Genomic DNA, 13,336 nt, shown 5'->3' with positions numbered 1-13,336 from the left:
TAATGAATTGGTATACCTTCCCGTAGCAAAAGGACCTAGATGGCGCCAACTGTTCATTGTCCCGTTTTCTTATCTTGCCACGTGACTGCAACACTAATCACTTGTGGCACACCATTAAAAGGCACGTACAGCGCGGACAATTCCGCAAAGCAGACTCAAAGCCCCCACAAATCCTTATGCCTCTGGGGAAAAAAAGGCGAAAGTTGCGACCATACTACACCAATACATGGTCTCATTCCAATCTTCTTAAAACCTCTAAAAATTTGTTTTTCGTTTCCCCAAAATGCTCAATTTTTATTTATGAGCAGCTTGAGATAAGTCTGGATGACTTTTGCTCCTGTTTAAACCACCAAACATGTGCCATTGCTTCTGATCCAACAGCAACAACATGGGCAGACAGTAATCAATTAATGAACATGTATGCGCTGCAGGCAGAATGCTGGAAAAATAAAAGCACCGTGGTGGTGGTTTCCCCAGCATAGCGAGGTGCAGTGCCACATGCGTGGTACTCCGCTGCATATTTCCCGGTCCTGTCAAGTACAGCGTACTGTATATATGCGTCTCTTGCGCAGATATACGTACTTATTTTATGGGTGCCGTACAGGATAGGACGTGGTTAACTCGTCCGATAGGGTTAACTCGTGGGAAGTAAAGCAAAGTAAAGTCCAGCTCCCGCCTTATAAACGCAAAGAGCCGTGCAAGTGTCAGCAACCACCCCGACCAAGCCTGCACGTATCCAACTTGGGCTCGATAGAGCAAGGTGCTTGTTGCACCCACCGGTGGGAATCAGTTACGCTTGCTACTATGCTACAGGTGTGACACTAGCTGGAGGGTTTCCGGAAACCTTTATATTTAAGACATTCGCTGTACTAGACAATACAAGGCGCTGGTCACACAATCACAGCAAGCCCTCCTTGAAATAGCGATTGTTTGCAACTAAGACTATTCTCATTCCCCCACACAGGGTAGCTCATGTCAGTATGAGGAAGACGAAGTTGTTGTTTATCAGAACACTGCCTTCGATACACCATTTTAAATGTATTTGGGCAAATTACCAAGGAGGCGCCGCTCCCTTTTGCCACGGCAATGGAAGAGGAGGCCGCTGGGCCTCCCTTAGAACCTGGTGGTGGGTCGGCAACTGCCTTCCAGAGAAAGCGAATCTGCCACATGAGGGATTCTAGCAGCCAGGACACTGGTGTACTCTGTGCCAAGTTATGACTCCTCGACGGATGCCGGGTTCGTAGCGGTCGTTATGAAAGGCCAAGCGCAGACTGCGCAGACAATCCAAGTCGTCCTAATGAAGCCCGTCAAAGGTGAAGTGGGCGCGAAGTGCTCCGGCGCAAACAGTCTCGCTTGTGACACATGAACAACCCGTCCTCCTAAACGCTCAGAACAGTCAGGCACCTCTATATCTCTGGAAAGCCTCGTACAGGGAGGGGTCGAAGACGTGAGAATAAAACCCTATAAAAGTGTTATTGCCATTGTTGCCAAGGGGTGGGACGTCCTAGAAATATTGATCGCCATCGCCAAACTCGACAATAGTATGTACGCCCACTCCAAGGCAGCGGCACTACGTCTGGCGTAATCTGCAACGGTGACAGTGCCATATGTGATGCCGATTTACCTATGTTCCTTGCCAGGTATAAATGCATCAAGCTGACCTTCGAGGTTGAATGTATACCATTATACTTGAAGCTTGGGCATTTTCGACAGTAAGTTCGGCCTATCGTTCCGAAGCCGCTACAGTGCAGGAGGTGCATGGGGATGGGTCACGTGAGCAGAGTCTGCAACAATTCCATCGTATGCCCGAGATGCTCGAAGCAACAGAGCGCAGACATTTGTCGAGCGACTGCTTTGAAGCCTGCAAGTTGCCGTGGCCTCCACGAATCTTCCTCGAATGACTGCCTCTTCCCAAGACACATAGAAACTTGGTTCTGACAGCTTTTTGGACTGACAAGTTTTCTTGAAGGAGGTAACCTGGCTTAAAGCATGAAGGTTTTTTAACCACGCCTTGTTCACGATTTGAAAGAAATTTTAGCGGAAACTGGCGCGAAGTGTCGGCCCGGTGCATCGCGCGAACATGCGTCTCGGCGCCTTCGAAAAGATTTATCGGTTCCTCTTTCTAACACAGCTGTCATATAGACCAGGCACCTGGTCCTAGCAACGTGCGGTTGCAAGGCAGGTGTTGCAGGAAAATGCAAACATGCCAAATCAGACTAACCATACAATGTATTTGTTGCTTAGCCACGGCCTGGAAAGTCACAGACAGCTCGGACATAGAAGACGTTTATTTGGGGCGTGCGATGGCTTTTATCACCTGAAGTGTGAAGGGAAGTGGTAGCGGAAAGAAGGAATTGAAATGTTCGGCGCACGCACAGCACTCTAGCATGACGAAGACAACTCTACCCTCTCCTCCAAAATGGAACCGTTGCACTGGCTTCCGCTGCCTCGTTGACCGGCGCAGGACTTACTGCGAAGCTTCGGCCGGACTCAAGGTAGGTGGGAGAAGAGAGGTGCGAGGTTGAATGTTATTGCCCGCAATTTGGGCTGTATCAGGAGAATAATCTGGGGCGGCCGCTTCCAAGGGAGTGGTTACATTGGCCGCCGTGCAGGGTCCTTTCGTCTGGCTGGGCCCTGGACCACGAGCAGTCGTATCGGTGACCGGAAACCTTGGTGATGAATCCGAGCGGCGGCGCACCTGATCGACTTGCCGCTTGACGATTGCAGTGGGAGGCTCTACGGTTATCATCCGTGCTCCTGTCGCCGATTTGACATGACCAGGGATCCACTTCTCTCCCTGTCCGTAATTGCGGACGTACAAGCTGCTGTCTGGCGGCCGTGTCCAGTCGTGGCTCCCCTCAGTTGGACCTGCAACATTCACAGGGAAGCAGGTGTCTAGACGCGATCTTATTTGATACCCGAGGAGCATCTCTGAAGGTGATTTCCCAGTCTTCACAGGTGTTCGTCTATAATTGAACAGCAGCCGTACCAATTTCTCGTCGAGATCGCCACCCTTTATTTTCTGAATACCATCCTTTATCGTTCGCTCCGCCCTTTCAGCAGCTGCAGTTTGACTGTGTGTGAAAAGGTGCTGTGCACAGGTTCGTAATGTTTTTTGCTGTAAATGTGGAAAATGCCTTACTCTTGGTGTGCCGTTGTACGTGGCACACCAAAGCGGGCAAACATGCTCCTCAGAGCCTTTATTGTGCTTTCTACGTTTGCATGCTTCACAGGAATCGCTTTGATCCATTTGGAGTGCGCGTCCACTACAACCAGGATCATCTTCCCAGTTACGGGTCCTGCGAAGTCGATTTGGATCCGATACCACCGTTCTTCAGTCTTCGGACATTCTAGGGGAGGTGCAGCCGGTGGCATAAGTAAATTTGCTATTCAATTTCCACAATTGGCCGCGCGCTACTCTAAGTCGCGGTCAAGACCTGGCCACCAAAATAGGGAGCGTGCCACGGCTTTCATAGCCGATGATCCTTTGTGGGTTTCGTGAAGAAGTTGCAGGTAGCGCTATCTGGCGTCACTGTGTATGACGACGCGATTGCCCCAGTATACGAGGTCATGGGCCAAGGACAGTTCTAGTCTACGCTCATAATAAAGTGCTAAATCGGGCTTTATGTTTGCCCTGCTTGGTGGCCAACCGCGCGACACGCAATGTTGAACCTTACGATACAGTGAAATTCTAGAACACTACAGAATGGGGAGGAGAACCCTGCCCCCCCCCCCCCGTACATCTCTCACAAAGAAGGAAGAAGTAATCTGGCGAAAACTGCAGACGGGTACCTTTCCAAACCTGTATGTCCTACACAAATGGCATCCTGAGGTGCACTCTTCCAAATGCAAAAACTGAAAGCATAGCGACCCTAAATCACATGCTGTGGTCTTGACCAGCGCTAAATGGTCTACATGGAAACAAAGAGTCATGGGGTTCCTTCTTCCATAGCCAGGAAGGACAAGTCCAGAAACATGTCATCGGTCAAGCCCAGGCCGCCGCCGGAAGTCAACTGATTCCGGCCGACGTCTAGGGGGGAGGCATACGGTGAAGGTGAAAGGGGGAGCTGCGTCTCACCCGATCACCCATACTCTTTGACGGGTGCAAATAAAGTGATCTCTCTCTCTCTTAAGCAATTTCGAGTCGACATTCGTTAGATTCTTCAGTTCACGCGTTGAGACCACACCTTCATCTAAGCTTTTGAGTGGGAGGACGTACTCCGGGGGCTCACCTTCACCTCTGTCTCTGGTGGTCTGCTGTGTCAGTCTGCTGAGAGCATCCGAGTTGAGTAGTTGTTTCCCAGGAACATACTGAAGCTTGTAATTGTAGCCTCCGAGGTACAGTGCCCAGCGTTGAATTCGCGCAGCCGTCATAGTCGGTGTCTGGCGGTCAGGTCTCAGAGGGCTGACGAGAGGTTGATCATCCGTGACCAACGTAAATTCACGACCTAGAAGATAGTCCCGGAATTTTGTTACACCGAAAATCAGCGCCAACACATCACATTCTAACTGGGAGTAGTTCCGCTCTGCTTCGGTCAGTGTTCTTGAGCGAAAACCAATAGGTCTATGTACGTTGTTGCTAGAATGAAATGGAACTGCTCCGACCCCTAGCGACGACGCATCACACTCTAGCTTGAGTTCATTTGTACAGTCGAAATGTACAAGCACTCGAGCATTTTTCAGACGTTCTTTCGCTGCATCAAACTTTTATTTTATTTTATTTATTTGAACCTCAAGGGTCCCTGACGGGACATTACATGAGGAGAGGGCGCAATAACAGCGGTTAACAATGAATTACATGGGAATCATGACGATGACGTAGATTCCTTGATGGCAACTTTTTGCGGTGCTTTCCATTGCCACCGAGCGTTTTTCCCCAATAGTTAATTGATACAGCGGTGCTAGGTACGTTGACATGTTTGGAAAAAATTTCGCGTCGAACGTCAACATTCCGATAAATGACCGCCGTTCGGTCACGCTCCGTGGAAAAGGTGTGTGCATAATAGCTTTCACGTTGCTTTCGATTGAATAGAGGCATTCGCCTTCAATGTGATGTCCGAGGTATATAACAGCTGGTTGTCGAAATTTGCATTTGTCATACCGTAACTTCACTCCATGATCCCGAAAACGCTCTAAGACGACTTTCAATCGCTCTCCGTTATCGCCTTTCTTCTCGGATACGATTACATCATCAATGTAGGCTTGCACGCCGGGTAGACCACTGATAATCGTGTCGATTTTTCTGTGCGAAATCGACGGCGCAGTCGATATTCCGAACGGAAGTCAATTATAGCAAAATAAGCCGTTTTGGGTATTGATGACGCAGAGTTTGCGTGCGACTTCGAGGTACCTGACTGCAAGCGTCTCGCAAGTCGAGGGTGCTGAATCATTCACTGCCACTTAAAACTGCGAACATATCCTCGATTACACGAATAGGATATATTTCGATTGCGCAAACAGGGTTCAATGTAGCTTTAACATTGCCACAAATCCGTACCGATCCATCTTTCTTTAGCACCGGCGCTATAACGTTGCCTAATCCTAATGGCTGACTGGCGATAAGACGCCAAGGGAAACGAGTCGGTCTAGCACCAAAGCTACCTTGTCGCGTAGGGCATAAGGAAGGGTCTCGCCTTACAAAACTTTGGTATTGCTTCATCTTTGAGGCGCAGGCTCGCTGGAGGACCCTTCATTAGGCCGAGCTCCGTGGTGAAGACGTCCTGGTAGTCTGAGAAAATGGATTTAATCTTGCAGGTGTCCGTTTCGCTGGTTTCTGTGGCTCCGCAGGCCGGAGTCAAATGTAGCACCGGAGCGCCAGCGTTGTCCTGCAGCGTCAGCAGGTCCCTTCCGCATAGGCTTGGCCCTTCGCAGTCGAACACCATGAGGGGACAGTCCACGAGCACGTCTCTGAAGCCGACACGTAATGTCAGATCACCTAGCACCGCAAACCGCACTGCGTAGCACAACTTCACACGTGACGGCTTCTAGGCAGGCCAATGGTTTTGATGCTTCCTGTACTGTTCCTTAGAAATGACATACTGGCGACCAGGTGTCGACTTCCATTGCTATTTGAACGCCGCTCCATATAAATGAGTGGCGTATTGGTGGCTCGAGAAGATTTTTACGCTCCGAAACCAATTTCCTAACGTGGACTTCGTCACTGCCATCGTCCATTGGCGTGGTTTCCGTTATTCCCAGTGCAACTGTTTGCATCGCTCTGGCAGCTAACCTTCAGCGGTTAGGGTGGCTTTAACATTTCCTAGCAAGGTGTCCCCGCCGCCTACAGCGACAACAACGCACTTGCTCATCCGCAACTGACATCGTCGTGTTTCGAGCTGCCATACCTTCCGCATTACAGATGCTCTTCAGCCTTTCTGTATTCCCCGGAGGGCGTTTTTCGAGCTGCATGCAATTTCAATAGAGCCTTTGGCTCTGATGACATTTTCAAAGCGTCATTTTCAGCAGTTTCAACCGAAATTGCGAGCGCTTCAGCCTCCGCTATCGTGATGTCGGCCTTTCCAAGTAATAGCTTCTGTAGGGCCCTCGACCGAACACCGCACACAATACGATCCCTGAGCATCCGCTCCAGGGCGTTGCCAAAATTGCAGTCATCGGCTATGTGCCGTATTTCCACCAAGAACTACGTGACATATTCCCCTTCCATCTGGGAGCGATTAAAAAACTTGAAACTCTCAGCTATTTCATGTCGCTTCGGGTCATAGTACTCGCTCAGCACCTCGAACTCTTGCTCGAAACTCAAAGCTTTTGGGGCTCGCAGTGCGACCTTGACGGCTAATACTTCCACGGTTTGTGTGCTCAATGCTGCCACGAGCAGTGCTCTCTTCTTGGCCGAATCGGTGATTTATTTAGCTTCAATGTAGGCATCTGCTTTAATGAGATACGGCTTCCACTTATCTGTATCTTCGTTGAATGCAGGTAGCATATGATGAGTCATGCTTGTCGTCTGTGAGGCTGCCTTCGCGGATGCCGATTCCGGGTCTACTTTCACCGACTGTGGAATATCCCATCCTCGTCGCCAGTGTTGCATAGCCACGGCCTGCGGCCAGGACAGTTACTAGGCACTGACAGCTCGAACATAGAAGACGTGTATTTGGGGCGTGTGATGGCTTTTATCCCCTGATGTGTAAACGGAAGTGGGAGCGGAAAGAAGGAATGGAAGTGTTCGGCGCACCCGCAGCACTCTAGCATGACGAAGACAGAACAGTATTAAAGTCCTTATGAAATCCTCTTCTCGCGAGCACTGATAAGCTTTTGCATTTCGCATTTCATGTGTGTGAGGTTATATCATGGTATCGTACATTGCGTGCTACGACAAAAGGCAAAACAGCGAATGTTATAATATATTTTTGTGGGCGGATTTGTTCTATGTTCGGGCTTTTTTGAGACTGCAGCCAGTGAAGGTGGAGTATGTGCTCAACCCTTTTGCAGGCATGAAGTACGCCCTGAAGTACGCCCTGAAAGCAGCTAAAACAAGACCGGTCTCTTCTTCAGGAACAGGGCTAATTGGAGAGAAATGGGAGAGGCATTTACTACCCTGCAGTAGGCGTAGTCAGGCTGATGGTGGTGATGATGATGATGAATTAAAGATAAAACAATAGCGGTTCCGGGTCAACCAAGTACAGTAATAGTAATTCTCCTTATAAGCTATCCATAATATCACTGCAGTAAGACTTAGTTGGGAAGGAAGAAGCATCGTATGCATTATTTGCTACTGTCTTCCCACACAAAGCCTAGAACCTCTACTAACAGAAATATAGAGAATATTTTATAACAGCGATGGCTTCATATTTGCTGGAGGAGATTTCAACGCCAAGAATTCAGCTTGTGGTAGAAATAAGACCGACGGCAAGGGAATTGAAATAGAAAATTTTATCAGTGCCGGAACTTGGAATTATTAAATCATCCCAACACTTTTCCTACGTTCGAGTCCAGCATGGACGACGCGGGATTGACTTGACAATATTTTCTCCACAGCTGACGTCTTATTTGGTCTAATGGGAGGTTCTAGATGAATTTACAAATGGCGACCACAGGTATTTAAGTATTAAGCTTTTCGATCAACCAGAGGCAAAAGTAAGGAAGCTTACACACAAGGGAGAGCTTAAAGTTCTTAAAGAGCGAGAAAACTGTGCGTGTTTAAAGGATACAGCTGAAGCCAACAGTGCCGCAGTTAATCAACTTGAACATATAGTCAACGTCTTATATAATATTAACAATCTTATCCAAAGACATTCGAAGGTAACAGCTAACAAAACAGAAAGAACCAATTTTTGGTGGAGCCCGCAAATATAAAGAGAGTGGAAAAGGGTGAACGCACACAGAAGATGATTCCAAAATAGATGGGAAATTATTAGGGACATCTACAAAGCAAGGTAGAAGAAGCAGTCTAACAGTATAGTCAACTCCTCAAGAATCCGAACAAAAATAATAGAGACATATTTTTACAACCGTGAAGAATAGTGATCAATTTACCTTACAAAATGGCTGCTAACAAAATCAAAGAGGCAATAGTAATTTCGAACACCCGAATCAAATCAGATGAAGCTACGACATTCACGATTGATGAATCTGTTGTTGTTAAACTATTTGCAAACGACTGTCTAATCTTCAGAGTTGTTAATGATAATCACAGCCAGAACCTACTCAGTGAGAACATCTGCAACCTTGGGGACTGGTGCGAACGGCGTGGGATGCAAATTAATTTTCAGAAAACAGTCTCTATGTCAATCACAATAAAAAAAAAACGTCCCATTCGTATGACATTGGCTATCAGCATATTCATTCAGTCTCGCCTGTGAAGTACTTAGGCTTAACAATTAAAAATAATCTTAGTTGGGCCGAGTACATTAATAACATTTCTTCCAAAGCATTTGCTAAACTCTGTTCCTTGCGCAGAAAACTAAAGAGTGCCCCGTCAAATGTAAAGAATGAAGCCTATTGTACACTTGTTCGCCCAGTTCTCGAGTATGGATTCGTTGTGTAGGACCCTTATTTCACTAAAGATATTAAGGTAGAGCGCTCTGATCGTCACGCTGCCCGATTTATCTTATCCTATTATAAAATGTCCTCCTCAGTCACCAACATGTTAAACAAGATTAAACTAGAAGCACTCCATACAGCGACTGATTGCCAGACTGAAGTTTATTTATTTATTGTACTATAACAAAATTCGCCTATCAAGTGACAATTATGTTTTTTTTTTCCCAGCGCTCAGGTCCGTGAGACTGAATCATTCTGCAATAATAATGCCATATTTTGCACGCACAAAAGTATTTCAAAAATCGTTCTTCCCCATACGATTGAAAAGTGGAACTGTCTCCCTCCCTCTATTGTTTAATGTTCTGACGAGGAAAAAGTTGAATAGTTGTTATCGAAGCATTGTAATGCCCTCCTGCTTGGGCAGCACTAGCTGTCTGCAGTATTTCTAAATAAAATAATAATAAAAAGGAAGGCGTTTGTACCCCTGCTACTCTTGCCGTTAAACTATACTTGTTTAGTTGTTTTTATCCCGTCCTCGTCCCTGCGTCCATGCCTGCTCTAGAATCTGCTTTGCCCCGCACAGTAAACTTAAACCAGGATAAGCGCCAATTTTGTTACGCACTGTCACCCCAATCCGTGCACCTTTTCCTCCCTCACCTCACCGACTTAATCCCTCATGAGGTGGGGCTGAGAAGACCCTCATGAGGGTTTATTTATTTATTTACTTTTTATTTATTTCTTTATTTATTTATTTATTTATTTATTTATTTATTTATTTATGCATACTTTCAAGGCCCGCAGGCACTACAGAAAGGATTGCCCTCGTAAGGGTGCCGATGTCAGCTGACGTTCGCGGCGAAAAGCGATGTTCACGTGAACACGACAGGAGCGAGTCGAGTCAGACGTCAGCCCTACTTGCCGACCGCGCGTTTACGTAAACGCCATCCGGGTAACAGCGGCGATGGTCAGCGCAGAGCACTGCAACGCGAGCTCTGAAAGGAGGCGTCCAGGATCGCGAGCACCAGTACAAGACCACTTTCTCCTCTTCCCTTCCACCGACCCCACAAAGTTCGGGTCGCACTCAGTCAACCTACTTCGACACGACTCAGCCCAACAGGCCGAGTCGTACCGATTCTGTCGACTCGTCGAGTTCATTTTAAAACCGAGAGGGCAAAGTTGAGGTTCTCTGTCGGGAAGAAAATCGATTACTCTGTTCATGTAAACGCCGACGAGTCGAATCGGGGAGTGCAAGGGAAGGTTCTAGTCGGGTCGGCCGCGGATGTCTTGGCTCGCTGATCACTGTGCAGATTACACGGCTGAAAAGATTATCTGGCTGATAAACAGCAGGAGCAGGGGCATGCTCACAAGTGCCGCCGTGCCTACTAGAACGCGGCGTGACTGGCTTGACTCGAAAAGTATTTTATCGACAAAACGCGCAGTAGTCGAATTGGCATGACCTCTCTCAGACCGACGACTGAATCGATACGCTCCTGCCAGCTTCATGTAAAGTAGGCTAACAATACAAAGATGTGTCAAGGTACGGGTGTTCAAATTAGAGAGACGTCATCACATTAGCATTCAGTGATGAACAACTTAACTTTTAAGTTCCGACCTCCCGTGAAGGTTGTAAAAATGTTTTCATATCACTTTCTTCAGTGATAAAAAAAACTGCACCCCTACTGTTGCTCGCTAAGTTTTGGTTTAAGTTTCTTTTTCAGTGCACCTACTTGTATAACTTAGCCTCACAAATATGTTTTACGTCACCATGCCTATGTTATACAAAGGGTGTGTCACCTAAGATATTACACAATTTTTAAGAATTCGATTGAAGAGTTAGAGTTTTTTTTTTGTTTTTGAGTTTTGGCATAGCATTGTCATCGATGTAGTACATCATAATACATTTAAGGAGTGCTAATTAGCAGGCTGGTTAAGGAATATTGAATAGTTAACAGTTTACCTATTACTGTTAGGCTCCTTAATTATTGAGAGGCGTGTAGCTCACCATAAGTAATATCCATATCAATTTTTAGAAAATTCGAAAACGCGGTTACCCTCGGCGCTGTGGCCCAAAAATTTTGGCTATATCGCGCCTAAATGCATCCGCTTTCGCGAAGCTTACAGGCAAAACAACCTCTCCAGTGCACGTAACTCGTTGAAATAGCGAAAATTTGTTGAGACACAACATTAAGGCTAACTCCGTTTTCGAAATTCTAAAAAAATGCATATTATGGTGGCCTAACAGGAGCCTAAAATTAGTAGGTAAAAAGGTAACAATTGAATACTAATTAAGCAGCCTGCTAGTTAGGACGCCTTCTCTGCATTTCGATGCACTACACCGCTGACAATGCTATGCTGAAAAAAGCAATCTTCTAACACAAAAGCCAATTTTTAAAAACTCTGGAAATTCGTAGGTGAAACACCCTATATACATATACGCGCTCATTCGTTTTGTTGACTGCTGGCGTCCTTCGCAGGTATGTCGATCGTAATGAGCGCCTCATTCCTCTTCCATTGTCCGCTCAGTAGCTTGCCGAGGGTCTCGGTTCTGGAAATCTTGATAGCGTAAGAAGTTTCTCGCACAGCTTCCGCCCTCACCGTTTGATCATCTCCCACGTGACACTTGCGGTAATGCAGAACGCACTACGTCCGCCGCTATGGACGAGGGTGGCCCTGGTGAGCACTCTCAATGTTAGGTTACAGGCGCATGAACATACCCCCGGAAATAGACGATGGAACAGCCGCCGCCGTTGCTCGGCTGGTAGAGCACCGGGCGCGAAATTCGGAGGTCGTGGGCTTGGATCCCACCGGCGGCATATGCATAGTTGATTTTGCTTCTGCTCATCAATTATCTTTCAGCGAATGAATAATAGACTACTCAACTCCCACTGATCATCACAAATTGATGAAAAAATGATAACTTTCCCCTATGCCCCTTGGCTTCGGTGACTGTTGTCTTCCTTAGTATATGTACATAGTGTTCTATGTAAATAAACTTCTTTCCTGTCCTATACGCGTCGTCTTTATCCGCTCGGCAGGCCACCGCCGCCTACACAGCATCTATACACTTTCGTCTGGTTTTCCTGTAAAGGCTTGCTTAGATGTGCCACGGGCGTGTCTGCCCTGCCTCCTCCTCCGCCGCATTCGCAGGTGGTCGTAGGCGGACTAGGCATGCTCAAAACTGCGCCAACCTCACCGGTGAGTGAAGCTGGGATGCACGCCCCGTGGACACCCGGCTCACCTGCCGCCGCTGTGCCCGTGGCGTCGTCGCTGTGCTTATGCATGTCGTCGACTCCTCGGTGGTCGCCGCAGGGGCAGTGCTCCACCACCGTGACGGCGTCACACGTTGGGCCGTCGCCGCAGCGCGGCGCCTTGGGGTCCTGTGTCGGCACGCTGCCGTAGCTGGCAGGCTTGAAGTTTAGCCCGTGAAGGTCGTCGGGGACGCCGGTGCCACGCTCGAAGGGCCCCACCATGTTGTCGTGCACAACGGGCGGGCCGCCGCTTGTCTGCGGGTTCTGCTGCTGCCGCCAGAGGCATGCGCCCGAGCAGCAGCAGCAGGAGCACGGCTGGTCTCCCCGGTCGCGCCAAGCGGCACATGCAGCGGAGTCCTCCCCAGGCTGCACCTCCTCTCCCCCACGGAGAGGCCCCGGTTCACGAGGCAGCACTGCGTTGGCGAGCCATCGACGGTGGCGTCAGTGCACACAGAGACGCGATCGCTCAGTACGGCTGCCGCCTGCCTTACTCACTGCCTCCCTTGAAACAGCAGGGCGAGTGAAGCCTTCGCTGTGCGGACGGTCTGCGATGCTACCTGCAGCTATGACGAAGCTTCCCCTCCGGCTGCGCAAGATGGCATCTTCTTCCTTCGAAGGCCACAGCACGTTCCGTCGCAATCGTGTCGCGCGGCTGCGGCTAAAATGAAGCAACTTAATAAAAGTAGATGCTGAAAGAAGGCGCTGGTGAAAAAAGATTTACAGATGCACTGGCGCTGGATAGAAGTTGTTGTTGTTGTTGTTAGCCTATCAAAAGATGGCACATACCCACACTGGGGGATCGGCCAAGAATGGGGTGGCTATTCACCTGAACGCAGTTAACAAAAAGGAAAAGCACGTGGTAGCGCAACACCGGTGAATTTTTGTCATGAACAGAAAAGGGATGTGTGTTTTGATTTTAAAATTTTAAGAATAATAATAAAGAGAGGGATTAAATATTAATGATTTAGTCAAAATGTAATAATTCATAGAAAAGAAAAGGTTGGAACACTTAGCAAGGCAGTCGGTGAGATTCTGTTTCAAGAATGCATTGCTCGGTTTATGTTATTTTCGTCTTCTTCCAAGCTCGC

General features: G+C 47.9%; 1 protein-coding gene across 2 annotated transcripts; it reads right to left on the bottom strand.

Annotated features, from left to right (window-relative positions):
• Window positions 1–2,282: 2,282 nt before the first annotated feature.
• On the bottom strand, window positions 2,283–12,908 carry LOC144108088 (uncharacterized). Of its 2 annotated transcripts, none has more exons than XM_077641380.1 (4): window positions 12,740–12,908; window positions 12,239–12,661; window positions 4,233–4,448; window positions 2,283–2,868 (listed from the first exon to the last, which is right to left on the bottom strand). In XM_077641380.1, coding segments are annotated over exons 1-4 (1,041 nt in total). In that variant the 5' UTR covers window positions 12,741–12,908; the 3' UTR covers window positions 2,283–2,467. The 2 variants fall into 2 exon arrangements, with proteins under 2 accessions (XP_077497506.1, XP_077497498.1); XM_077641372.1 differs by having other exon boundaries at window positions 12,744–12,908.
• Between the last annotated feature and the right edge of the window lie 428 nt (window positions 12,909–13,336).

This window comes from Amblyomma americanum, chromosome 1, assembly GCF_052857255.1.
Source record: "Amblyomma americanum isolate KBUSLIRL-KWMA chromosome 1, ASM5285725v1, whole genome shotgun sequence".
Classification (NCBI taxonomy): domain Eukaryota; kingdom Metazoa; phylum Arthropoda; class Arachnida; order Ixodida; family Ixodidae; genus Amblyomma; species Amblyomma americanum.
This window is presented reverse-complemented; position numbering and strand designations above follow the sequence as displayed.